Source organism: Diabrotica undecimpunctata, chromosome 4 (genome assembly GCF_040954645.1).
Source record: "Diabrotica undecimpunctata isolate CICGRU chromosome 4, icDiaUnde3, whole genome shotgun sequence".
Classification (NCBI taxonomy): Eukaryota; Metazoa; Arthropoda; class Insecta; order Coleoptera; family Chrysomelidae; genus Diabrotica; species Diabrotica undecimpunctata.
In genome coordinates, this window is record NC_092806.1 from 114,166,535 (window position 1) to 114,194,453 (window position 27,919).

A 27,919-nucleotide genomic window follows, 5' to 3' on the forward strand; every position below is an offset into this window, starting at 1 on the left:
AAGAAGAGGAAAAAATGTGGAAGCTGGACAATATTACTGATAAAATGATCGAGCCAGTTATTATAAATCTTGGTTCTGAAAGTTCATCTTCTGAATCTGATTTGGATTTGTAACAAGTAGCTGTAAGTTTTATATTAATATTTTTATTCATCTATTTAACATACCTTAGACGGTTTTAAAAACTCTTTTTCTCTTTTGTAATTTTTAAAAATTAAAAAAAATGTGAATTTTTTAAAACCCTTTTTAATGTAGGCCAGTCAGTTCTAATGTAGTGTGTGATAAAAGAGGTCACTTTTGTTTACATACACATAACACTGAAATAATTCATTTATTTTTTACAATTATTCAAAGTAATTTTTCAATTAATCTTGAGCACGCCCATGGAGTGGTCGGAGCTACCAGTTAAAATTATGCTAATTACTCTCTCGTTCATAAAAATAAACTATAGTAATACAACTGTCTAAATATTAATTTGTCACTTCTAGAGAAATCTGTATTATTATACTCATTTTACCATTTCATAATGGTAAAATGGTAAGAAGACATAATGGAATTTGTCACAAAAGTTGATCATCCTAGCTGGTACATTGTTGCCAGTATTAGAGTCTTATACATATGGCAGTAAAATATTGCTGATTTAGGCGCACCTAGAGACAATCAAAAAGTGGTATACAACCAATTTTTGTTTGTATATATGTGGGGCTTAAAAGACTAATTTGGCACATTTCTATTAGTCGCAAAATAAAACAAACTAGCAATTTTGTAATAATACAAGTAGGTACATTAAAATTAAGTAAATAATAATGCAGTAGAATTTAACACATAGTAAAACAAAATATCCATCCATATCCAAGAAAACAATTACTAAATGAAGTAAAGAGATTATTAAATAAAAAAAGGAATAAAGTATTAGGTGTTATTACTTTCCACATTTAAATGATTACAACAGTCGTTTAAGACTAAAATATTTCCCCGGGCTTTCCTCTAAAACCCCCTCGTTGGCAGTGAAAAACGGAAAACATTGATTTACCAAGAATCTGTACACCGTAAAACAAATGTTTTAAACTAGAAATAAAACTAAGACAATTTTGAAGGAAAATGTTTGTTAGCACTTTTGGTGTAGAATAAATAGTTATCTCACAAATCACGTTTGAAGCGAACGGCGATTTTGAATGTTAGTTACACGAGCGAAATCAAATTTTTAAGTAAAATTTTGACGGTAAAAATTCGTTATCTTTTAATCTGAGTGTCCCATCGACAAAAATCAAAGTGCATTTTAAAGGTGAAAAATGCAACTTTTGCATCCAATTTTTGTATTTTACCACTAATGAAGTCAGTTTCTATAAGGCTGTGAAATAAATAAAATAATTCGAATAATATAATCGTTTTTAGTTTTCCTCCAAATGTTTTAGTTAAAGGCCGGGTCACGTGAGACGCTAGAAACTATCTGCCTTCTTCTTGCTAGAGAAGGTAACATGCTTGAGAGTTATATGCTGTGAACATAACTGGGAAATATACCCAGTCAAACACATAAAAAAATTAGTATTGGGTAGACATGTGTTAATAGGGATGAAACTATTAGGGATAAGCCCAAATAGTATAGGTCAATGTATAGAAATATGTGGAAACTTGGGCGTAGTACCAACTAGGTTGGACGATAAATGACGTTGTCATAGTGTGTGTTTACTTTATTTATTCCAGCGTTGTTAGATTTTGTTTCTGATCTACAGTTTCAGTATGCAAAGTTTTATAGTTTGATTTTTCTTTTAGGTTTACGTCAGAATGAGAAACCGAAATCAGAAAAAACGTTGGTAACACACACCGGAAAAAAGTCTTTCAAGTGTGAAATTTGTTCTAAGCAATTTAGTCAAGATGGTAATTTAAAAACGCATTTAAGGATACACACTGGAGAAAAGCCTTACAAGTGTGAAATTTGTTCTAAACAATTTAGTCGTAGTGAAATTTTGAAAAATCATTTAAGGATACACACTGGAGAAAAGCCCTACAAGTGTGAAATTTGTTCTAAGCAATTTAGTCGAGATGTAAATTTAAAAAGGCATTTAAGGATACACACTGGAGAAAAGCCCTACAAGTGTGAAATTTGTTTTAAGCAATTTATTCGAAATGTAAATTTAAAAACGCATTTAAGGATACACACTGGAGAAAAGCCTTACAAGTGTGAAATTTGTTCTAAACAATTTAGTCATAGTGAAACTTTGAAAAATCATTTAAGGATACACACTGGAGAAAAGCGCTACAAGTGTGAAATTTGTTTTAAGCAATTTATTCGAAATGTAAATTTAAAAACGCATTTAAGGATACACACTGGAGAAAAGCCCTACAAGTGTGAAATTTGTTTTAAGCAATTTATTCGAAATGTAAATTTAAAAACGCATTTAAGGATACACACTGGAGAAAAGCCTTACAAGTGTGAAATTTGTTCTAAGCAATTTAGTTATGCTGTAATTTTAAAAAAACATTTAAGGATACACACTGCAGAAAAGCCTTACAAGTGTGAAATTTGTTTTAAGCAATTTAGTCAAGATGTACATTTAAAAAATCATTTATGGATACACACTGGAGAAAAGCGGTATAAGTGCAAAATTTGTTCTAAGCAATTTAGTTACTCTGGAGCTTTGAAAAGTCATATAAGCATACACACAAGAGAAAAACCTTAGAACCTAGAGTTCTAAGGTTTCACTGAAGATAAGCTTTACAAGTGCGAAATTTGCTTTAATATTTAAACTTTACTAATATTTAAAAAAACCGACTCAGATTGTTTTGAAGAAAATAATCTTCTTGAGTGTCATTCATGGTTCAGGGAATCAAGAGGTTGCATTGATAAGTATTCACCTTCACTTTTGTTGTACCACTGCGACTAAAAAAGCGCAAAGTACTGTGACCAAAACCAGCTAACTGTGTAGGTTTAATGGCTAACATGAAAATGCATTCTTGGACATCTCGTGTAAAACTTCGTTTGTTCAAAGCCTTGTTATGAGCTGTGTCCTTTTCAAAAATAATATATACTGACTAGTTGGAAAGAATACAAATAGTGTTTTTTTAAAACATATCTTAGTATCAATACACCTGATTATGCTTTTAGATTTGAAACAGGAAGAATCAAAATTTCTTTTACTGTTTTCAAGTTTGCTTTAAATTGCCTCAAGCTATCGCAAATGCACGATTCAGGACTTCCGCCTATTTGTTTTCTGCGCTAGCTTCAACTTACTTCAGTAAATAAGAACAGATGCAACTGGGTCTCACAGTTTAAGCAACATTTTCAAATATTAAACTAGAATTCTCTTGGGAAAGAAACATTTCTAATTCGCTGTTAAAATACAAGAAAAGGGTGTTACAAAAATTAATGGATCTGCTTCATCAAAAAGACGTGCACAGTTTACCTATCAACATTCTCAACTATTTACAAAGAATTTATTCGTAGATACTACAGTACAGCAAAACTTCGATTTAACGGACTATTTGGGGAACGGGGTGTCCGTTAAAGTCCGTTATATAAGAATATATTTAAAATAAATCAAAAAACTTTTTTTGAAAATATGTACACTGTATTTAGATATATGTAAAAAGTACAAAATACAAACAAAATTCTATTTAATTTTCTTCGAACATTCGTCATGAAGTGACGTTGCTGTTAATATCGACGCACTTGCTGTCGGTAATCCTGTTTTGAAAAAGTAATTATGTTTCATTTGTACTTTCGATGTTTGCTGTTTTTTTATAATCAACTCTCTAAAATTACGAAAATGTGTAGGATGCGATTGAACTGAGATGCGATTTTAACCTCTGATAACTTCATTTTTGTCAGTGTTGTTTGGTCGTCGTCTTCGCTTTCTTCACTTCCATCCTCATTTTTTAGGTTCATACCTTCATCTGCTATTTCACTTTCAGTCATGATGTTATACCCAGGGTCACCTTCGTCTACTTCTAGCTATTGTAAAACATCTTCCTCAGCTACATGTTCTCCGGCTTTATTATGTATTGTCCTACAGCAATCAGGAACTTCCGACCTTTCCAAATCTATGTATGTGTGCATCTTGACCATCAAACAAATTCTTCCAACAATTTTTTAATGTTTGCTCCTTCACCTCCTCCCATGCTTCAGCAAAATTAAATATTGTTGATTTTAAATTGTAAGACCTGTATATTCTGCATTATCTCCATCATGCAATACAACCATATATACACATAGATCGGTTTAAAACGTTCTCCTACGTCTTCCGATACTCAGTTGCCACTCCTCTCGATTCATCCATAAGTCTTCTTCTATGTCTCTGTCTGTCATGTCTCTATTGATGCTTTCTCTCCAACTTAGGCGGGGTCTTCCTCTTTTTTTCTACCGTAGGGGTCCACATTAAGACTTGTTTTGGGAGACGTTCTTCAGACAGTTTCTGTACATGACCGTACCATCTGAGTTGTTGGGTATCAACATCGTCTCGTATCGAAGCAATACAACCATTACTTCGTCTAAAAACTTTCTGCGATATATTTGTTTGGTTTCCAAAATTATTCCCTGATCCATGGGTTGAATAAGCTATGTTTTATTTTTTGGAATTTAGAATATTTAGAATGAAATTAGAATATATGCAGAGGAATGAACAGAAGCCTCGTTTAAAAGCAAAAAACATTTCACCTCTTCTGGCGGTATTTCTAATTTCTTCTCTTCCTAGATACCTTCATGCCTTCGTAGAGCTATAATATGAAACTGGCAGATGATGCATTATATCTTTTAAAACTCTAGGTTTACGAGATTTGCCAATCATTACAGGAGTCGATCTATGCGATCCATCGGCGTTAGCACAAAACAGCGCCGAGATCCTGTCCTTGCTGATTTTTCTTCCAGAATTCGATTTTTCATGTTTGGAGGCTTGTGTGCTTTTCTGCAAAGTGCGCCATAACAAACCAGTTTCGTCAGCATTGTAAATCTGAGATTCTAATAGCATTTCATTACTTATATGTTCTACTAATTTTTGACTAACGGGTTCTGTTTCTTCTTTTGGTGCACTTTAAGCTTCCCCGTAAATTATTTGATTTACGATTCCGTGTCTTTTGCGAAAGCTCCAGAGCCATCCATCACTTGCTCTGAATGGTATGTCCATATGATTTCAATTCGACTGTCCGGACCGGGCATCTTTCAGTGAAGTTTCACGAGCCAATTTCATTCGTGTTTTGAGACTGCTGTTCCCTCCTACATCACACATTAATGCAAATTTATTTTGCTTTTGTTATTTTTTAGAGCCGAAACAGTTTGTTTTTTTATGCCATATTGATCACATGTATGAGACGCAGTCGTTTCAAACTCCAGCTTTTGTATAAGTTCTAGTTTTTGATTAATCGTTAGATTGATTCTTTTCCGTTTATCCATATTTAAAGGGTAGGACTGCGAAAATTTTAATTTATTTACTGGCGTACACTAAATATATTCATTGAAAACGAATAAACAAGTCAAACTGCTATAGAGTTGCTTGAATCCCCGGCCAGCGTGGTAAACACACAATATAAGCATACAAACCTACGCGTTATTATATTAGGGAATCCCCCCTTTCTCTCCTTTCTTTCTTTCTCTCTTCCCTACAAATGTGTAAATTTATATCTCATAGATATATTATCTTACTCTTACAAATATTACTATTAGAAATGTGCTTATGCTAAATTTTATTGAAATTCTTTGTAAAATACAGTGTTATGGGACGGGTTAGGCATATATATATATATATAAACATTACGTTTTTATTTTTTTTACATTTTACCGGATTTTTTGTCCGTTATAGCGAGGTTTTACTGCACAGAAATATCTAGAATTTCAAATTCCTATAAAATACATTCGTACCAAAGTGCGCCTTCGAACATATAATTGCTATGCGTTAAAATTCACCTGTAAGAGTATAACATATTTTATCGTATTGGACCATGCGAAATTTGTCTATTTGCAACACAAACAAGTCGGAAACTCTTTACTATTTACTATTTGAATGTCCCGTTTACTGTTTAATGAAACCGGTATTGCTCCTCCTAACAATTGTACCGACCTTATGGGTTGTATTAATTTATAATATTCTTAAACTTCATTTTTTTATTGATTACGTTTCAGTTGCTCATTTATTTAGTTGATGTTCACTAAATCTGTTCTCCAAATCAGTTAGTGATAGCGCTTATCTTTTTATTACAGTTGTTAATAATTACATACTAGAGTAGTTATAATTTGTACACGTTCTTAACTTATTTTTATAAAACTGTAGTTTTTTAAAAACAATAAATATATATCTAAAAAATACTTCAGTTTATTAATTTCCACAGAATACGGCCAACTTGACATATCTGCTGTAGAAAAAGTTTCCTTAAGGCGGCTAAAGACACAACTACACGTTTGGCCAGCATGCTTGTTCAATCTTTTTGTACAAGTATGCACCATTTGCCTTTGGCACCACACGTACAAGCATTCTTAATAAAAATAGAGGTAGTTTAATAAAATATGTGTAGCTCGGATGACGATATGCTCGCTGTTGCCGCTTTTGTTCTCGTGAAAAAGAAAATCCCAAATAAAAAAGCGTGTGGTGTAAACAATGGTTGATGAAAAGGAAAACCTATTCTCACATTAGCTTACTAAGTGAGCTGAAAATATATCCGAGTGACTGGCACAATTATCTTAGAATGGATGAACAGACGTATTTAAACCTTTTGTCTCGTGTATCACCTTTGATTCAAAAGCAGGATACGATCATGAGAGAAGCCATAACACCACATGAAAGATTAACGGCAACATTGCGATTTCTTGTGACTGGAAGGAGTTATGAAGACCTAAAGTATTCAACTATTATTTCACCACGAGCATTAAGTTATATGGTTTTTGAAACCTGCCACGTCATTTACAAGGTGCTAAGAAGCAAGTATTTGCACGCTATATACATTAGATGTATAACTATATATGTATTATACAATACGTCTCACGTCGTTTGATTTGATGTGTCATGTGCTAATAGTAGTTGTTTTGTTTGTTTTTTTTGTCATGTTATGACTTGATTAGTTGTTTATTTTGTATACAGCCAGAGGTCTTCTTTAAGTCAATAAATCAAAATTTGTTTTATAGTAAATCTTTTTTTATCTATAGTACCCTATGATATCTCGTATGTTGCTATACGTTCATTAATAATGAAGATAATGTGAATTGCCTTTTTGGTAGTCGCCTTGTTTATTTTTTCTATTTGAATATTTTTGTTATATCTTTCCCTATTTTGTATTAGGCCAATCTTCTAGAGGTTAATAAATCAAAATTTGTCTTTTGGTTAAACTATTTTTATGCATAGTGCCCTATGACATCTCGTAGGTAACTATACGTTCATTATTAACGAAGACAATGTGTAGTGTAATTTAACATATTACACTCCCCAATCGGACCAAACACAACATATTCGCTACCGCCTCTCCTTTCCAATGATATATCATACGTCACTATCCGACGAACTATTCTATCCCTACCACAAAAGCCCAAAAAATTTAATTCTAAATAATTCTGTTTAACTTGATTTAATTTTATTTAATTCTATTTACCTTTATTTAATCTTATTTAGTTGTTATTTTATTTTATTTTGGTAAAGCGTTGTTGACGTTTATTAAATGTCATTTTATTTTTATTGTGTGTTTATCTTACCCAGTGACATATAATAATAAATATATATTATACGTCATTGATCTTACCTTACAATTACAGTAACCTATATTTTTAGCAAATTTCTAAAAAATTAATTAATTCAGATCTCTCTAAATTATTTTGTATTAAATTCTACCTTAAAAATATTATTAAAATTATTAATTATATTATATTAATATGTAATTAATACAGTATTATTAATTAAACGTATCGTTTCAAGTACAAAATATATTAATTACTATTTAAATGGGAATAAGCCACAATTAAAGGTTAATATACGTTTATTGACGTTTCAATTTCCACTTCGGAAATCGTTCTCAAAATACAAACGGCATTTTGTATTTTATTCCCCCCGTTTTTTAAGTGTTTTCTGTGTGTCTTAAAGTGTCTCAATTTTAAATTTTAACTTTATAATTTGGACTTTACAACAATTTGCCACATATTGTAACATAACTTTATCAAAGAAATTTGATAATTACAAGCTGATCTAATTGCACACCCACACAATTTGTACATCTATTCTTATTCATTGTCTCACAACTGTCACCTTCCAAAACAAAAATAAAAATCTCAACAAATAACACACATTTCATAAATATATCTCCAGAATAAATATAAATAACTTTAAAGAACTTAATGGTATAGAACATTACTTTCATCAAACAAACAATTACATTTACCTATCTACTTCATTGGATAAAATCTGTCTCCTCAAGAACTTCCCCGTTTACTGTTAAACAATTACAATAGTTGACTTGAGTTCTCCAATCAACAATACAAGATAGTTTGAACCATGTTCTTTCAACCATCAATTAATAGAGTACCGGCATGTAAGTAATGTTTTATTTATTTGTTTATTTATTAATTCATTACAGTTTAATAGACTATTTCACCAATTTGTGGGTCTTACCTTGTCTGCTTAAACATTTTATTCATTTTTAAAAACCACAGACATGTAATATTGGCATAATTACTGTAATTTATATAATTTATATCACCTATCTTTGTTTTACCTTTATTAGACAACACCCTAATATGGGTTTATTATTTTCAGCATTTAATTAACTTTATATCGTGACCTGAAGATTCTTTGCATATTGTAGAAAGCGAAACCGGTCGTCTGATAGTTAAATTAAATTGATTGTGAGTAAGTCTAATTTATTATTTCTTTTACCTTTTATATAATTTTGTATTAAAATGTTTTCTTATGTATTTTAGTGTGTTGCAGTAATCTTAAAACTATGTGCATTTACTGTTAATATAATAGTTGACATTTTAAAAATTTCTCACTTACTAACTATTCTGATGTTTTGCATAGAACCAAGCACACGTGCTCATAGCTTATTTCATTGGAGTATTTCGTCGACCTTTTCTGCAAACTTATACTAATATTCTATTATTCCTATCAGAAACTAGTTCTGGACAACCCGGGATTTTACCTTTTTTATCTATAATTTTATTATACGATTATATAACACAATATTGACTACGTCTTGTGATTATATATGGTTTAAAATATTGCTTATTCAGCGTTATTATCATCACTTAAAAAAAAACAATAAATTAGCCGGTCAATATTAAAATTTATTCGTTTATTGAAACTATTCTAAAGGTAAATGCTACCAAATATTTTAAGTTGGTTGCCTACATTTGGCGCAACTTAACGATATAAACTAAATTAGCCCAACTTTGTTATAAAATATATTTTTTTATATATATAATAGAAACTTACTTTCTTTATACATGCGATAAATTTCTAAGCGAATTTAATTTTTGACGCTCTTATCATTGAAGTCAGTCGTTAATTTCCTTTTGCGACTTTTCTTCTTTAAAGTGAGGGTTTTATTAGGCCCAAATTTATATTTACCCACACTTTTTTCTGAGACTTTCAGACATTTGGATGTTAACTGAAATGTTTTTGTTATTAAGCACATATGTAACATTTACCTAATTCGATGAATACATTTTAATGATCAACTTAACTCAACAGAGTTTTCATTCGGCAAATAATTAAAAAAAAAATGGTAGGCATTTTGAATAAACCTTTGTGCAGTTTCATTACCTTGTAATTTGACAGCATCCTTTCTCATCTAAAAATATTAACTTTTAATAAACATTTTATTATACTTATTTGTTAAAGAAAAACTTAACAACGCATTAGCTGATGGAACAAATGGAAAACCTTGAATATCCATAATAATAAAATTCAAAATAGAACTAACTAATTAGCTAAATAAAACTAACAAATAATAAACCAATAAAACTATATTAAATAAAATAAACAATGCGAATAATACAAATATTTCCTACAATAAGTTAAACTGTAACAACTCAAATATTATATTTTAAATATACAGGGAGAATTTTTTGGGTTTAGTATACACTTCCATTATTTAGAATAATTCTTCTTTTTTTCAAGGGAATAAGTCTGCAATAGTAGTATCAAAGAATATAGACGCTTAAGCATCTATATTCTAGACTGTTCTAGACTAGATCTATAATTAGACTAAGCGTGTATATTCTTTGGTAGTATATTTGTCTATTAATAATACTGAGAAGTAGGAATTTTTGTGTTATAGGTTTCCTATTCCTACCATGAATCTGTCAAAATATGCCCGAGGCACAGTATATTACATATTATTCTTTTTAAGCAATATACTGTGCCCGAGGCCCGAGCTAAGCGAATAGACCTTATACTCGGTTCGTTATTCCAGTCTTAACTGTCTAGTGAATTTAGTAACTATTTTTTTGCGAAGTTAGTTACCTACTTTCTGACAGACTAAAAGTGTCTGGAAATTACTATACAACCAAAGAATATAGACGCTTAATTCTTTGATACAACTAAGCACACGTACTCATAGTCAATATTAATAGTAAACAAACTAAATAGTAAATAAAATAGAACTTGCGAATTACCGACAATCAATATTTATTTATCTGCACCTGCACCATATAAGAAATAGTTATGTTAAATTATAACAACTAAAATATATTTTTTAAATATATACTACCCAAAATATGATGGGTTTATTATACACTTCCACTATTTAGAATAATTCTTCTTTTTTTAAACAAAGTAGTATGCAATAGTAGGATACTTGAGCTATTAATACTGAGAAGTAGGAATTGTTGTGTTGTAGGTTTCCGACAATGAATTTGTCAAAATATGCCCGAGCTAAGCGAATGGAGTTTATATATACAATACATCGAGTTAGAATCTACTAACTAACTCGATGATACAATATGACAATGCCGATGCCGATGAATGTGACCGACAACCGTTGACAGCATCCTACGTCAAAATGGTTGACAGGGTTGCCAAGTATAATCTTGTTACAATAAGACATATAAAAAATAACTTACTTGAAAAGTGATAACGTTTCACAAAAAATATGTAAACACACAACTTCGTATCAAAACAATAAACAATAACAAAGGTATTCATGTTGTGGACACTTTTTAAAGCGTTCACCGAGTCTATATATTATACGTCATTGGGTAAAACCATACAAATGTGAAATTTGTTTTAAACAGTTTAATTATGTAAACTTATGACATTCATTATACATATTCCCAATTGTCAACAGAAGCACGTGAAAGCCAAACAGGATCGTACTGATGTGTATCATATGATTTTTAAAAATATTTACTTTTGAAACTATTAGTGTAAGAATTTCTTGAAATTTAATCATTAAATCACAATTAAACTAAACTCTAAAAAATAACACGACTAGTAAATAACTTAGCAATAACTATAACATAAATATAACACAATATATTAACTTAAAAATCAACACGATACAATTTGAATTTAAACATGCTAGCAAGTTGGGATCTGTAACATGAGAATCTGTCTGGCTTAAGGCAATAAATTATATTTAATAGCCTCTTGACGAATGAGACGGCGAATATCAACAGGTGCTCATGTTTACAGATGGGAATTTGCTAAACTTGTTTTAAGTAGTTTATTACAGTTAGTAATTTGAAAATACATTTACGTGCATACTGGGGAAAAACCTCATAAGTGTGAAATTTGTTTTAAGCAGTTTAGTTATGCAAGGTATTTGAAAAATCATGTTAGAGTGCACACTGAAGAAAAACCTTAAAGTGTGAAACTTGTTTAAAATGGTTTATTACCTCAAATTATTTGAAAATACATTTGAGAATGCACACCTCACAAAAACCCTACAAGTGTGAAATTTGTTTTAAGCAGTTTCTTAATATTGTTCTGAAGCTATTTTCTTGTGGCATTTTAAATTAATTACTATTTAACTGGGAATAAGCCACAATTAAAGGTTAAAATACGTTTATTGACGTTTCAATTTCCACTTCGGAAATCGTTCCGAAGTGGAAATTGAAACGTCAATAAACGTATTTTAACCTTTAATTGTGGTTTATTCCCAGTTAAATAGTAATTTGTTTTAAGCAGTGTAGTCAAGCTGGTGCTTTTAAAAAGCATTTGAGAGTGTACACTGTGGAAAAACCTTATAAGTGTGATATTTGTTTTAAGCAGCTATGAAAAATAACTTGAAATCACATTTGAGTTTTCACACATTTAAAATTTCTTGTAAATAATTTGATGCAACCTATGAGTTAAAGCAACATCCAAGAATGCAAAACTGGATTAAAACAGAGATAGCACCCAAAGAAGAAGAAATATGGATGTTTGTGTAGTGTTATCAGTGTTGTTAGCTCTACATATTTATCTGTAGATCTACATATTTATTTGTAGATCTATCCACGGATTTTCGAAATTATTTAGGATTTTTGGGTATCAACCACATTTCTACGGATTTTTCAGCTACAGCCATCAAGAAGAAAATATGGATCTTTTACTCTTAGCTTTTTATAGAAATATTTATCAATTAATTAATTGGCATCTCTACTTAAGTTGTCTAGCACTTCACATTATTATGTGCTTATTTCCTTTTGCAGTAGATGGCAGGAGATATCTATATATGGTAAGGTATCTATAAAATAGTATGGATGAACTTCAACTTTCGTAACAGGTGAATCCTCAGCGCTTAGTTCAATAACTGATCTCTACTTAGGATAAATACTAGCTCTACTTTAAATTTTCACAGAGTTCATTGTGATTTCATTTTGAAAAATAGTTTATATTTTTAAATAACGTAGTGTGTGTTTTTCATACCAAATTCAAAATTGTTTTTTGCTAAATCATGGATGCTAAGGCAGGTCTGTTCTCACGAAGAGGAGAGTTGATTAATTCAAATTTAAAAGGCATATTCTCAGTGGTTGTTTGTATACCATAGTTAAAAAAAACTTACAATGAAGTAAAAACTTCTTTTTGTATAAAGGTATAAAATTTTATTATTAAACTTTTTTTAAAAATTGAGGAGCATACATGCAAAAACCACTTTTTCCAATTTTCAGATAAAAGCCAAAAACTTGTACAGAAAAATCCCATAACAATTTAAAGAAACATTATATTGGAAATAAATAGTAGTTATAAGTTATAAGTCATGTAATAAAATTCTAGAATTTTAATATATTATATATTTCATATATTATAATATCTTTTTTTATTGTTTTTATTTTTGTTTTTTTTTAATTTATCGGGTTTTGCTTGAAAACAGAAATTTATTGGTTTTTGCCTGAAAGATCTTTACAAGAGCACCATATTTTTGTTGTTAATAAAAGAAAATAAACGAACAAGAATGTAGAAAATTATTTTTATTATAAGTATTTTTTTTTTTTTTTTATTTCAAATTACATGTCTCGGCTGCTGTGGCCATTGACACGAGGAACTGTATTACAGAAAACAATAAATTAAGTTACATTGATATCTAAAAAAAAAGAAAATAAAAAACTAGTGGATGATTACAAAAATTGAAATATAGGTAGGTGATACAATTACAACAGGTGATATAATTTACAGTTTTTAAGGAACTCTATGACATTAGACATATTGTTTTTGGATTTTAAGATATCACATAAACTTCCGTGGATACCATGTTTGATCCGTGCTGCTGCGTACTGGTTACATTCCACAAGTATATGGTGTACACTTAGATGGGAGTTGCAATATTGGCAGTTTGGAGGTTCTTCGGGAACCATCAGATATCCGTGGGTTAGCCGGGTGTGCCCAATTCTAAGCCTTCTAATGATGGTCTTCGATTTTCTTTCCGTAGTAAAAATTCTAGGTCCTAAAATGTTTGGTTGGATGGACTTTAATTGGGTAGTGCACCTGTTCCATTGATTTTGCCACATTGAGGTAGATAACTTTTTAATTTCAATGATTATATCTTGAAACATTTGGACTTTTTCATCTGTAAGGTCGGAGCGACGTGCTTCATTTGCTGCGTGGTCAGCATTCTCATTTCCTTTAATACCAACATGTGAAGGATTCCATATCATCGAAACCGAAGTGTTTGACTTAGCAAGTGCTGTACATCTTTCGTGGATCTCATTAACTAAATGATTTGATGTGTAGATTTTTCTAATCGAATTTATGGATGATAATGAATCTGTGCAGATTGCTAAGTTTTTGGTACCCTGGATTGGAACCTCTAGAGCTTTAAGTATAGCGTAGAGTTCTACTTTGAATATACTAGTCATCTTGGGTAGTCTATACATTGCTAATCTGTTATTTGTGTAAGTAACAGCACATCCGACACTTTCTTCGTCTTTAGATGCATCTGTGAATATTATGTTATCAAACTTGCCTCTATTAATTATGTCGTTAAAAGTTTGTTTCATGAGTATCGTGGAGGTTTCCATTTTCTTATATCTGCACAAATTTACGTTAAAGTCAGATAATATTTTTAGCCAAGGTGGAGTATTGGGTATTGGGTAAAGTGAATAATGGGGGTGGTAAGATTTAGGTCAAAATTTTCTAAGAGTGGCAATAGAAACTGTAGTGATGAATTGGCAGTAGCTCTACTGTGTGCTCCTGTTGATTGAAAATTTTTAATAAGTTGGAAAGATATATTATTCGGGTTTGCAGAGACCTTGGCAAAATAGGAGTTTAGTAGACGTTGTTTTCTAATATTTAGAGGAGGTTCACACGATTCGACATATATGCTTTCTGTAGGGCTAGATCTGAAGGCTCCAAGGCATATTCTTAATGAAGTGTTTTGAATTGTATCTAGTGATTTTAAATAAGTTTTAGGGGCAGACATATATAATATCGATCCATAGTCTAACTTAGATCTTATTAGGGCTCTGTATAGACTTAATAGAACTTCTTCTTCGGCTCCCCATTGTCGATTGGCTAGTGATTTTAAGAGATTTATATTTTTTGAGGCACTGGCTTTAGTTTTTTTTATATGTCTCTTCCATGTTAATTTTTTGTCGAAAATTACCCCTAAAAATTTGTGATTTTCAACTACTTGTAGTGGATGCACTTTTAATTTTATGAGTGGAAGAGTTTGTTTATATTTTTTGCTAAAGTTAATCACTTTAGACTTTGTAGGCAAGAAGCTGAAACCAATTTTTTTAGACCAGTGAGAAATGTTATCAATAGTATTTTGCAAAAGAGTGCTAGTGGAGCTTGTTACTTTACCCGAGCAGTAAATAACTAGATCCTTCGCATAGATATTATGTTTGACAGGGGGTTGTACTAAGCAACTAAGGTCGTTAACAAGCAGTAAAAATAAGGTTGTGCTGAGGACTGATCCTTGAGGTACTCCTGTCTCCAGGATATATGAGGGAGACATTTTACCATTTGCAGAGACTTTGAAACTTCTGTTAGCTAAAAAATTCTCAACAAATAGATATATGTTTCCAGATAAATTAGACTCTTTAAGTTTTTCTAGAATTGCCGGCCTTGATGCTGTGTCAAAAGCACTTTCTATATCGAGTTGACAGTTATAAGGTCGTTTCTATTAGAGAATGCTTCTATGATATCGGATTGAAGAGTGATAAGATTATCCATCGTGCAACGATTTGGACGAAATCCTGATTGAGCGGTATTGATAATATTATGTTTTTCAAGATACCAAAGTAAGCGTTTGTTGACAATTTTTTCCAGGAGTTTGCAAAATGTGCACGTTAATGAGATGGGTCTAAATGACATACTTGTGTTGGCAGAAGTATCATTTTTCTTGAGTGGAATTGTTATAGCTTGTCGCCAAAGTGTTGGAAATTGATTACATAGCCATATGTTGTTGTAGAATTCTAGTAACTTTATTAGGGTATCTTCATGTAGATGTTTTAGGAATATCGATGGAATGTCATCCAGCCCTGCAGCACTGTTCTTTAGGGAGTTAACAGCTTCGACTAATTCGTCGATTGTTAGTGGGAGATTGACAGGATGATCATTGGAATTTGGATTCATATGTACAACACATTTATTTGTTATGTTTGTTGGTCCAGTATAGTTGTTATCAAGTTTAGATTTATTTAAATAGTATTTGGCAAGTGTGTTTACAATCTGCTGGTCATTAGTTATGAAATTGATATTTTCTATAATGGCTGGAATTTTGTATGTTGTATATCTACCTTTCATCTGTTTTATTTTAGTCCATATTTTACTAGAAGGTGTGTCGGAAGTTATGCTACTGATGTATTTGTTCCATGAGTTCTTTTTGCTTTCTTTAACAATTCGCTTAGATTTAGCTCTTAGTTTTCTAAGATTTATTAGGTCAACTTGGTTTCTAGTTTTACGATATCGGTTTAATGCTTTTTTACAATCTTTTACAGGTAGTTTACATGATTCATTCTACCACGGAACATATTTTTTGGAGGGATCAAAGTAGTATTTACCGATGCATTTTTCAGCTGAAGTTATAATACAATTAATCAACATGTTAAGATCTTCATTAGCAGAATTCATAAAGGAAATTTCATTTGTTTGTTCCTTGACAATTAAGTTAAATAGATCCCAGTCAGCGTGAGCAATTTTCCACTTAATTTGGCTTTGTCTTTGTGAGTTATCATTGTTAGAAATTAAAATGGGAAAATGGTTACTGCCATAGAGACTTTCCAGTGTTTTCCATGTAAGACGAGTAGATAATTCTGGATTACATATGCTTAAATCAATGGAAGAGAGAGTACCTGTTTGAATATGAAAGTATGTGCTGCTTCCAGTGTTTAGAAAATTAAGGTTGGAATTGATTATGATATTTTCAATCATTTTGCCTCTACCGAAAGTATTACTGGAGCCCCACATAGTGCTATGTGCATTAAAATCTCCAACTAAGATAAATGGTTCAGGAAGTTGGTAAGTTAGGTTTGTAATTTCGAGAGCTGTTAGGGTGTAATAGGGAGGGATATATACGTTATTACAAATTACGATTTTATTTGGACACCAAGCAGTAACGGCAACGGCTTCTAGAGTTGTTGTTAAGTGGAATTCTTGGTGGAATATATCTGTAGAAATAAATATTGAGCTCCCACCACTAGCTCGTGCATGTGATGTTCGTATAAAGTGGTAGCCAACGTAATTTTTAAGGTATGGATTATGGTTTTTAGAGAAATTGGTTTCTTGCAAACAAATGAAATCGGGTGAAGTATCAGCAACAAGCAGTTGGAGATTTTCTAGATGGGGGTAAAACCCATCACAATTCCACTGGATTAAATTGAATGAGAAGAATATTAGAAGGGGGGATTTTTCAGTGCTGCGTCCATTGGGATCGATCAGATAGTTCGCTTGATGAAATTGGGTCTGATAAACTTGTGGCTTCAGAGGATTCTAGTTGTAGTTGTTTTTTGATCTTTTTACTTAGACGGATAAATCGGTTTTTTAAGGATCTATCTGAAAGATTTGGATATATAGTATGCAGGTTTAAAATTAAACTTTTTACATCATCCGTGAACTTTTTCGCTTCCGAATAAGTTCAGAATGTCCAAAACTATTTTCAAGGAAGAAAAAGAAATTGTCTATCGGTATTTTAAAGGTTTGTGGGTTCTTTTTGTATGCTTCTTGGATTGTTCTCTTGGTGGTTTCGGTTAATACTAATTCTGTTGGAGTATCAGGTTTGTCCTTTTTTTTTTCTTAGCTTTGAGATCTTTTTTGGTGGAAGCTGATAGAGGGGGAGGCATATCTAACAATGGTTGAGCTTCTTTCTCAGGAATTTCAGGGCTTGTTAGTTCACTAGAAGTTTCTATTTCAGAGTGTCCTCGTTTTTGAGATATTTGTGTTATGGCAATTTGGTCTGATTGTGTTTCAGTGTTGGATTGAGTTTCAGTGTTGGAGTCTTTATTTTCGATTTGTGGCTCTTACTCTGTGACATTATGTGTAGAGGGAGATGAAATTTTTACGGATGAGTTGGGGCTTGTTGGTATATATTCGGTTGGAATTGTATTGTCTGTTTGAGGATTTGGACAGTTGGAAGCTATATGTCCTGTTTGTTTACAGATAAAGCAATGTACTTTATCTGTAGAAAGGAAGATTCTGTGTTCATTCCCTTCAAAGGAAATAAGTACTGATGTTTGTAATTCAAGATTTTTAATGCTATTTTCAACTATGTCATGTGGTAAGAACGGAGATACATTAGATATAATTATTCTTTTAGCAGAGGAAATAAGTCTTCGGATATTTAAAGAAACATCTCCTATCTGTATTATGGGATGTGAATCTATGAGCTGGTCAACAAGATTAGTGTTAGAAAGATAGATACAAATGCGATTGTTTGATATCCTAGAGGCAAAGGAGACTTGTTTAGGGCCTATTATATCACCTATAGCTTTAAAGTAATCGTACAATATCAGATTTTCTTCGGCATGCATCACAATGGCTTGATGTTTGCTTGGGAAAGTTGGCCGTGGAATTGTTTTCGCTACTGATACATGGGATAAAACTTGGTTTTGTGTTTGAGACATATTTACTGTTTTGGTATTTGGTACGCCACTGCTCATGTAGTCAAAAGCAATTGCGTTTTTAGTTGAAATTATAATTTAGCTTCTTTGTGTTATGGTAAAGTTTCAGCTTTTTATTCATTTTAAAATAAAAATAGATTGCCGGTTCTAAGGCAATCCTGTTTATTTTTTTTTCTTTTGTGATTTTATTCAGATAAAACAAAAAACAAACCTCAACTAGTAATGAGTAAATTATACATACATTTATTTGTAGTTGAAGGTACACTTATGTTCACTGTTTTTGCACTATGTTTTACTAAGCACGGCAAAATATAAAACGATGTTACTCGTTCGACACCTCGTAGTGGAATGATTATAAGTATTTAACAATTTGAAAAAAGTAAAAATATAATAAATGTAGGATATATTCTTAATAATGTTTATGGGATTGATTCTATCAAGAGTTCCATATAGTGGAACTCCAGGGTAGTTTACCCCTTGCAGGTGGTTAATTACTTGAACACACTAAATACTCATAATTCTGTTTATTAGTTCTCTAAGTACAATAACAGATAGTACTCAGTTGATGGATGACATCACTAACTTCGACCATTCTCCATTCTTAATAATAATCTTAATTCCGTGATTTCCAGCTATTTAACTCACGTGCGTTTGTTGATATATTATTGTTTTTACTTGTTTAATTTGTACACATTATTTAATAAGCTTTTGATTACATTGCAAATTTCACTACTGGTCGACTTTGTACATCATTTTAAAGGGAAAATAGGTTTTTGTTGAAATTTTATATTCTAGAAACAGAGAGGGCCACTAAATTGATATGAATCCATATTCAGGTTAAAAAATTCAAAAAATTAATTTATCAGTTGGATTTAAAATCCATTAATCAATGGATTTAAAAATTTTTCAGAACGTTAGATCAGATTATTAATTATTCTCAGTAAAAAAAACGCCTATATAGTATTTGAAATTAGCCACATGATGAGGTCAGATGAACCTTAAATTATATAATTTAAGTAACTAACATTGTAATTAATTAGACACTAGGTCAATGATAATGGACTACATTTTTTAAGTGAACATACAATTTCTCAGCTCGAAAAAAGAAACCTTATGCCCTGAGAGGTAACAACTAACTCTCATCAACAATCATGAATTATGTTTACAATGTAATTACAATGTTAGTTACTTAAATTATGTAATTTAATCTGACCTCATCATGTGGCTAGTTTTAAATAGACGTTTTTCACTGAGGATGATCTGATAGGATCGAAAACGATTTGAAAATTTATAAATCCATTTTGGATAATTTTTAAAACCATTATACAAAAGGAAGTTTTTACTTCATTGTAAGTGTTTTTTTTTAATTAATTCAATTTACCTATTTCATTAGGAGATATTCATGTGTGAAAATTTCTAAATTTCTAGATGAATCTAATGAATCAGAATATGACAGTGGAAAAGAAACTGTTTTGAAATTAAAAAATGAAGAAGATGCTGTACGCCCAAACCTATAATGTGGACTGGGAAAGAAAATTTGGTTGGATCACAAAAAAAAGAGAAAAATATTTTTCTATTGCAAAACATGTCGACGAGACTATAGAGGGGGAATGACGGAAATTACTAGGCACAAACTAACATCTCGCCATGAGATCGTAGCCAAAAGTTTGGTGAAACAAAAAACCATTGTTGATGCTTTCCAACAAACCAAAGGAGACAATAAAGTAAGAAAAGGTGAAGTTAGGCTAGATTCTTTTATTCTGGAACATAATTTGTCTTTTAATGTATCCAACCGTTTACCGCCTTTAATGAAAGCAATTTATACTGATTCTGATATAGTAAAAAAACTTGTTTTAGGTAGAAATAAATGTTCATCTATAATTAAAAATGCAATAGGTAGAAATAATTTCCATCAGTTGATCGAAATACTAAAAATTCAGAAGTTATCTTTAATTGTAGATGAAAGTACAGACGTTGGGTCGTCAAACCATTTATATCTCGTTGTAAAACATTTAAATAAATATAAAGTTTGTGATAGCTTTTTGGGTCTATTAGGCTCGTTAGGGGAAAGTGCTTCTGTTGAATCACTAATGGGTTAATAAAAAAAATTTTGTTGAACATTGAATAGATTATGTTCAAAATATGAGAGGGTTTGGAAGTGATGGGGCAAATACGATGATGGGTAGCAGGCATTGAGAAAGGATATTCCAAATTTATTTGTAATGAAATGTAGTTGCCATTCATTTGCTCTCTGTTGCTCATATCCATGCAAGAAATTGCCGGATTCAACAGAAAAACTGCTTCGTGATATTTATAAATATTTCTTATATAGTCCGAAAAAATTAAGTCAATTCAGGCAATTTCAAGATTTTTGTTCTGTGTAACCTCACAAAATGCTGCAACCAATGCTAGTTTCCGTTTTCAGTAAGGTACTGGAGCAGTGGCATGCCCTGAAACTATTTTATCAGGACGAAGTATTGACAGATCCGGATAAAAATATTACCAATGCAGAAACAATCCACATCTCCATGGAAAGCGTGTTTCAAAAAATGTACCTTCATTTTTTGGATTTCATTTTGCCAGTGGTAACAGACTTAAATAAACTAATGCAAGCTGAAGATCCAAAATTTTCCATTTTGTATACCAAGGTAAAATCTTTAATGACAACTATTCTTGAACCGGATTCCGAACTTAAAAAATTTAGAATTAGTTGTATCCAATTTTATCAAGAACTGCTCGATCAAATAAATCGAGCAGACTTAAAAAATATGGTTCTTTTGATCCCAGCAAATATATGTAACAAGAAGCATTCTTCTATATTGCATCTAAAAAACATTCAGCCACATAATTTCTTCGGAGCAATACAATAATATATATCTAGAAGTCTAATAGTGTTCTAAAATTTTGGGAATATGTTTCGGAACTTAGAAATGGATTAGGTGAACAAATGCTTCCCAATATTGTAAAACTTGTATTATTAAAATATTACCCCACAGCAGTGCTTGTGTGGAAAAAAATTTTCCAGTATAAATTTAAATAAAACCAAAACAAGAAATACGTTGAACTCTTCCACATATCTGGAATCTTACATTCCCAACGTTCATATAACGATGCGGACAAATCATGTAAAAATTTAACAATAGATAAAAATGTCATTATTAATATAAAAAGTAAAATTTTATACGACCATTAAAAAGTATTGTCATCATCCGAGGAAGAGGATAATGGTTAATAGATTAATTATTGCTTTTATTCGGTTAGATATATACATATATATATATATATATATATATATATATATATATATATATATGATTTTTCTGTATATTTTTTTATTTAAATTTTTTATGTCTTTATATTATTGTGTATTATGTTTTTATATTATTTTTTTTTCTTGGAATACGAAGGTTTCTGTTTACTATATATTTTGTCAAATAAATTTGTTGTACAAACAAGTACTTAGTAACTTATTGAAACACCTTCCACCTCGAGTCATTTAGCATACATTTTTCTCAACTTAAATTTTCAATTGAATTGACCCCTCACTGTGTAGTCAGCGTTACGTCGCCGTTCGTCATATTGTGGGCATTGTGGCTGAGGCTGAGACATAGGTATTCCAAGAGGAAGAGGAGTCAGATAAAGCACCATAAAGAATACGCACACAAATTTATATGTTTCTGTTTTACGGATTTTTGAAGCGCCCTCTATGGAAATATTAAGTTGCGGAGTTGACAACACTGAGTTTTATATAAATCAGAGTTTAGTTTTCTGAGTGTTTGTGACAGATGGACTTCAGAATTTTCCCTCTCAGAAGCAGAGTCAGTATCAAGAATTTTATGTATATAGGGGATAATAATAGTAATTTCACAGGTTTGGATATATAAGATTGAATTGTTTCAAAGGTAACTGAAAGAACAAAAAACAAAATGGATGTTTTGATACAAACATGAAGCATTTAATTACAAAACTTATGAACATTGCAATGTGTTAGGAAATTTTGATGTTTGTGATTTTGAGTATAGTAGTAAATTAAAACTAAATAGAGAGTTTTTGTGCAAGCAAATACGTATACGTAACGTATCTTTTTGACATATCACTGCTTTGGAACAAGACTGTCACAATTCAAAATTTAATGTTTTTCAGTAGAATCAGTTAAAGTTTTTGTGTCGCAATTTATGATAAATAATATGTTTTTAGACTAGTAACTATTATACAAGATAAAATCAAAATTTCTTTTGTTTATAATTAAAAGATATGTAAGTCAAAATTTTACCACGGTTATCATAAATTTGTTTTTTTTTATTAAAAAAAATATCCTTTCTTTCAGGAAAATTATATACGTTATTAATTTAGGTTTGAAATCATTTTATCAAATATTGAAAACAAATTTTATTAATTTTTTTTTACAAAACAAGGTATAAAATTTTTAATGTAATGCGCATATAACTGACCGAATATAATTCATACTAAAATACAAAAAAAAACATTGTAGGTATAAAAATGTATTGAAATTTAAACATTTTGGTAATAACTAAAACGAAATACTTTTTTTAAATACGAAAGGAAACTAAATGCCTTACTTTTTATATAAAAACTACAAATCTATTTTTTTGCACTTTGTGCCTTTATTAACAGCTACTGGAATATTATTATAGAAATCGTAATAAAAGCGAGGCACAATATTTTTTTCAATTAGGCCCAATATAGCCGATTTCTTAGTCCCTGATATTCCAGGTTTGTGAGCATAAACTACGCAGATTTATATTTGCAGTATTAACCAATGCTCGTCTAAACAACAAATTTGCTCGTAAATACTCATTGTCTTCGTAGGACTTCTTGTAGAAAAAACAATTACATTCATTTTACGCACTTCAAAAATTTTAATTTCTGTGGTTTTTACAACCTTTAAGATATCATTTAACCCCATTTGTTCTGAAAGATCCTTCAAATTTAAAAAAATCGGAGTAAGTCATTTCCCTTACTCGGTACAACTTTTCAGATTTTTTGCTTGTCTTATTAGTGTAACATATTGGTCTGGAGCATAAATTCCACCTGTTTTCTGATATTTAGAAATTTGCCTTTCTATGACGGAATGTACATTATCAGCATTATTTTATGTATGACCACTGATTAAGTATTTGTGTAAGATTGTATTAACATTAGAAAATTTTGTAACAACATACAAATATAAAGCAAATAAAAATTTATTCAGGACATAGCTTTCATTTGGGTACCATCGCATACTGGAATCTGGGGAAATGAAAAAGCAGATCAACTAGCAACTACTGTTGGATACACGATACACAGACTAAACGGTATGCCGATTGTCGTCGCTAAATTTGGTTCGGCCGCGCAGCTACGTCACGCGGGAACCTAAAATTTATTTGCTCCATTTGCTCCTTGTTTGTTGTTTGTAGTTTCGATACATTAAATTCGTACTTGGTGGCGTTGAAAGTGATTAAATTGAGGTTTTAAAATATTAAGCTGTAAACGATTAAAGTAATTGTGGATTATTTTAGTTACAAATTGTTGTTTATTGTTGTAATTTTGCTTAATAAATTTAAAAAGTTTCTTTTTATAATATTCAGAATTTTATATCTTTTTGAGTACAAAAACATATGAACAAAGATTTCAATATTTCAAAATTTTCATAGGAAGTGTAATTATTTTACGAATATCCAAATTTCTTGTTTATGTTGTTTTATCAATGTTATAAAAAAAACAAACCAATAAATATTTGGTATATTAAAATTATTTTATGTGGTACAATTTTCATTGGGACAGTTAAGCCCATGGAATTTATTTGATAAATCTTCATATTATTTCTTTTGATAAAAGATATTTGTATTTGTTTATTTATGTTATTTTTATTTATTTCCTTTTCCTATTTTATCCCGATAAGGAACAACTAAGAGATACTGGAAGCCACGAGAAAAGATAAGTATAACCTAAGCTGATTTTTTTTGTATAATAAAATAACACCCTGAGATTTGCGACACTTAGATAATTAATTAAATAATTAATTAAAATAATTAAATACATAAAAAGTTAATATAAAAGTAAGGGAAAGCAGATCTTAGTAATATGTATATATATATATATATATATATATATATATATATATATATATATATACACATGTATGTATATCAAAGTCTAATAAAATTTTCTTACTTTAAATTTTTAGATTTCTGACCTGGTTTAACTTGAAATCAACCTTTTTCTGCTTTGTAAATAAAATTGTATGTAAATAAAACACAATTTTATGTGAAATATTTTTACAGACCCAAAAGTAAAGTGAATGTTTATATTAATTTTGTTTTATTTTTTTAATATATTGTGGTAAATGTATATTGGACAAAAGATAAAATCTGTATTGTTCAATGGAAATGCAAGAAATGAAAAAGAATATAAAATACAATTTTTTATTTAAAAAGCGATGATAGGTACATAATTTTAAAATTCGAACAATATTACCGCTTGATTTAGCATTGCCGAATGAAAATTAAGGTTCCCATATGACGTCACGCGTTCGCCTTTCATGCGCAAGAACATACCGGTAGTCTGTGTATCGTGTGTTGGATATAGATAAATAAATTTAAATATTTTCTAGCAGTGTCATCTATTGGCTACTTTACTAGTTGAATAATGTACCATTTTTGTTCCAGAACTTTATAATTTCTCAATGACTACAAGCCGTATCAACTTAGAAGATACTACAAAAATGACAAAATATCCTTATTGTGACATGAAACATCTGATTAAAGATCATTGCAGTAACATTTGGCAAAATTACTGGGAAAATTCAGTAACCAAATTAAACCCAATATGCCCAAAGGTGAACAGCTCTTTGAATAACCCCACAAGTAGACGAGATCAAGTAATTATAAACCGTTTAAGAATTGGTCATACTGCTGTCACACACAAATTTTTAATCACTAAAGATCCACCGCCAATTTGCAGTAACTGCTCCACTTCATTGACAGTGAAACACTTCCTACTTGACTGCCCATGTTTGCAAAATCAAAGAAGAATGCATGGAATTCCAGACGACCTCAAATCCATCTTGACAGATAAAAATTTAAATGTATTAAGTTATTTAAAAGATATAAAATTGTATAATACTATTTAATGTATATAATCGTATTAAAACTATTGTGTTTGTCATCCCACTAATAACCCTGCGTGGTTGATGTGGTATAAGTGTTTTAAATAAATAAAAAAAAAATTTATTCTTATTTTGGGCGGTACAATTGTCTGTATTATGATGTCGATCATTTTATTTAGTGCCAAGGCTTTATCATTTAAATCAACAAGGTAATACCAGACACAAGAACCAATTTCATTTGCTCCTCTACCAGCATCTCCTCGTGCCAAAAATAGCAAGTAACCTCAGAATCAATGGGGGATACAAACATTAAATTAAGTGAGATCTTTTTATTACATTTCTAAGTGTTTAACTTAGAAATGTAATAAAAAGAAGACGCTTTTCCAATCGGGCAAGGAAGGGCTGCTTGTAGATCAAAAAAGTTGACACGTTTCTTTGCTTGTAGGTCATTACTTTTTTCTTTTCTTCTTAAATCTTTTTCTATCAAATGTCTGTCCTATTTTGTTTGAATCAACTTCTTTCCATATTCGGAGGCATTTTTAAATTCTGTACATAGATCGCATTGATCTTTTTTTTGTAAAAAAGAATCCAATATTGTATTCTTTTGTGAATATGGCATAATAATTTATAGTCTCTAGTCAGCACGGCAGTAGTGACTTTTTATTCTAGGAATAGAATTGATATGCATCATAATGCCATCTTTAATGGCTTTATCAACAGAAACATGATGTTTGTGCCTGCCCCTAAATTCCTCTTCAATGATTCCGATAGTTTGATGTAATTCTTGTTTTTCTATAATTGTCCTTAAGCGTCGAACTGTTATTCCTAAGGTAGATCCAAAAACTTTCTGCACACTCGAATCCTTGCTCCTCCGATTTGAAAGTGGAAAGCGTGGTTTGGTCGCCGATGAGATTCATGATTAGAGTACATATTTATATTTAGGACAAATACTGCTCAAAAAATTGAGCTTACCATAAAATCTCTTTGTCGTTGTAGATTGCCCATAGCCAAATATTCTTTAAATATAAGTTTTCGCTGTTCTTGTGTTATTTTTTCTATACATTTAAGACGACAAATATTGTTACAGGGAGGAAGAATTTGCTTTGCATTTCGAGAGACTTGCGTTTTAATTTTATTTCCATCTTCGTCATGGGTTACCTTAACCGAATCATACGGTTGTCCACTATTTCTCAACTGCTTGGACATGTTCCTTTTCCAATTTGACGAGTTATTTTTTCTTTTTCTACCTATATGTAACAAGAAAATTTTCTTTGTTCTCTTTCTCTAGGAGTCTGGGTTTGGATTCTGAAGATTCATAGTTTGGATCAGCAATAGAGTTTCCAGAACCATATGGATCAGACTGGCGGCTTGACGAGTTACTTGAGCTACTTGAGGACGAACAATCTGTATTAGCTTCAGTAAAAATCCATCGAAATCTAATGGTCTTCACATAAAAAACTTAACCTATCACCTATTTACATGGTGGCTGTATGAATCAGGGTAAACTGGTTAATTAGGTGTATCTTTTAAATTACTATCGAACTTAATACTAACCGGTGCATAACAAATACTACCTCATAGAACAACATCGGTAAGTGGCGCTGAAAAGTTTTTTATTGCCAAGTATTTTTATGTATTAATTGCTTTTAAAGTTTCTTGGCTAATAGCTCGCGTTTCGTTATACAGAATGTATTGGTTACTCTCAAGTTCCATTGGCTGTGCTGTATTAAGAATATGAAAATACCTTCATCAGGATTAATTTCTTTCGGAAAAACCAGTGATGTGCTGGGGTGTGCTAATGTTCCTATTTCATTTTCAGGGACAGCAGACAAGTAATTTTGTATGGTTTCGTCTAAAATAAATTAAATGTAATAATATTATCACTGAATAATATCTTCGAAAAAATATTTACTTAAGGTGGTATGTCACAATGTTAAAATTTATATACTTTTTAGGTACAGTTATCGTTACTATTTCAAAACAAATCTTCAACTTATGATTATGATCCTAAACTGTACATTTTCTATTTTAATGATATCTAGTTAAAATTTCCAAAAGAAAGCAGTCATTTTTTCATAACTGTACTTAAATGAATCCATGTCATCACTCACGTGGTAACGTGCCTAAAAATTGGTATTGTGTAATAATTTTTTAACTTAGGTATACTTTTTCCAATGTCAATTTGCCAAGTGTCGGCTTTTGAGATTCTTTGATGTCAATGCCGACCATTGGCGTGGAAATTAAGAAAAGGGATCAGTTCATCAAACGCATATTTCAAGAAAAATTATATAATTTTTATTAATTTTTACATAATTATATTCAGGAAAATTTCTCAATTTTTGGGCAGAAATTGTTTAAACAAT

General features: G+C 30.8%; 1 protein-coding gene across 2 annotated transcripts in view; it reads left to right on the top strand.

Moving 5' to 3' along the window:
* Positions 1 to 26,964, top strand: part of LOC140439867 (uncharacterized) — a 75,503-nt gene extending 48,539 nt beyond the window's left edge. The window contains exon 2 of one of the 2 annotated variants that reach the window (XM_072530031.1): positions 25,117 to 26,964. In XM_072530031.1, coding sequence (XP_072386132.1) covers positions 25,117 to 25,580 — 464 coding nt within the window. In that variant the 3' untranslated portion in view covers positions 25,581 to 26,964. Of the gene's footprint in view, positions 1 to 19,876; positions 21,696 to 25,116 lie in introns of those variants that run through there. The other variant, XM_072530032.1, reaches the window with a different exon arrangement.
* Positions 26,965 to 27,919: the final 955 nt, after the last annotated feature.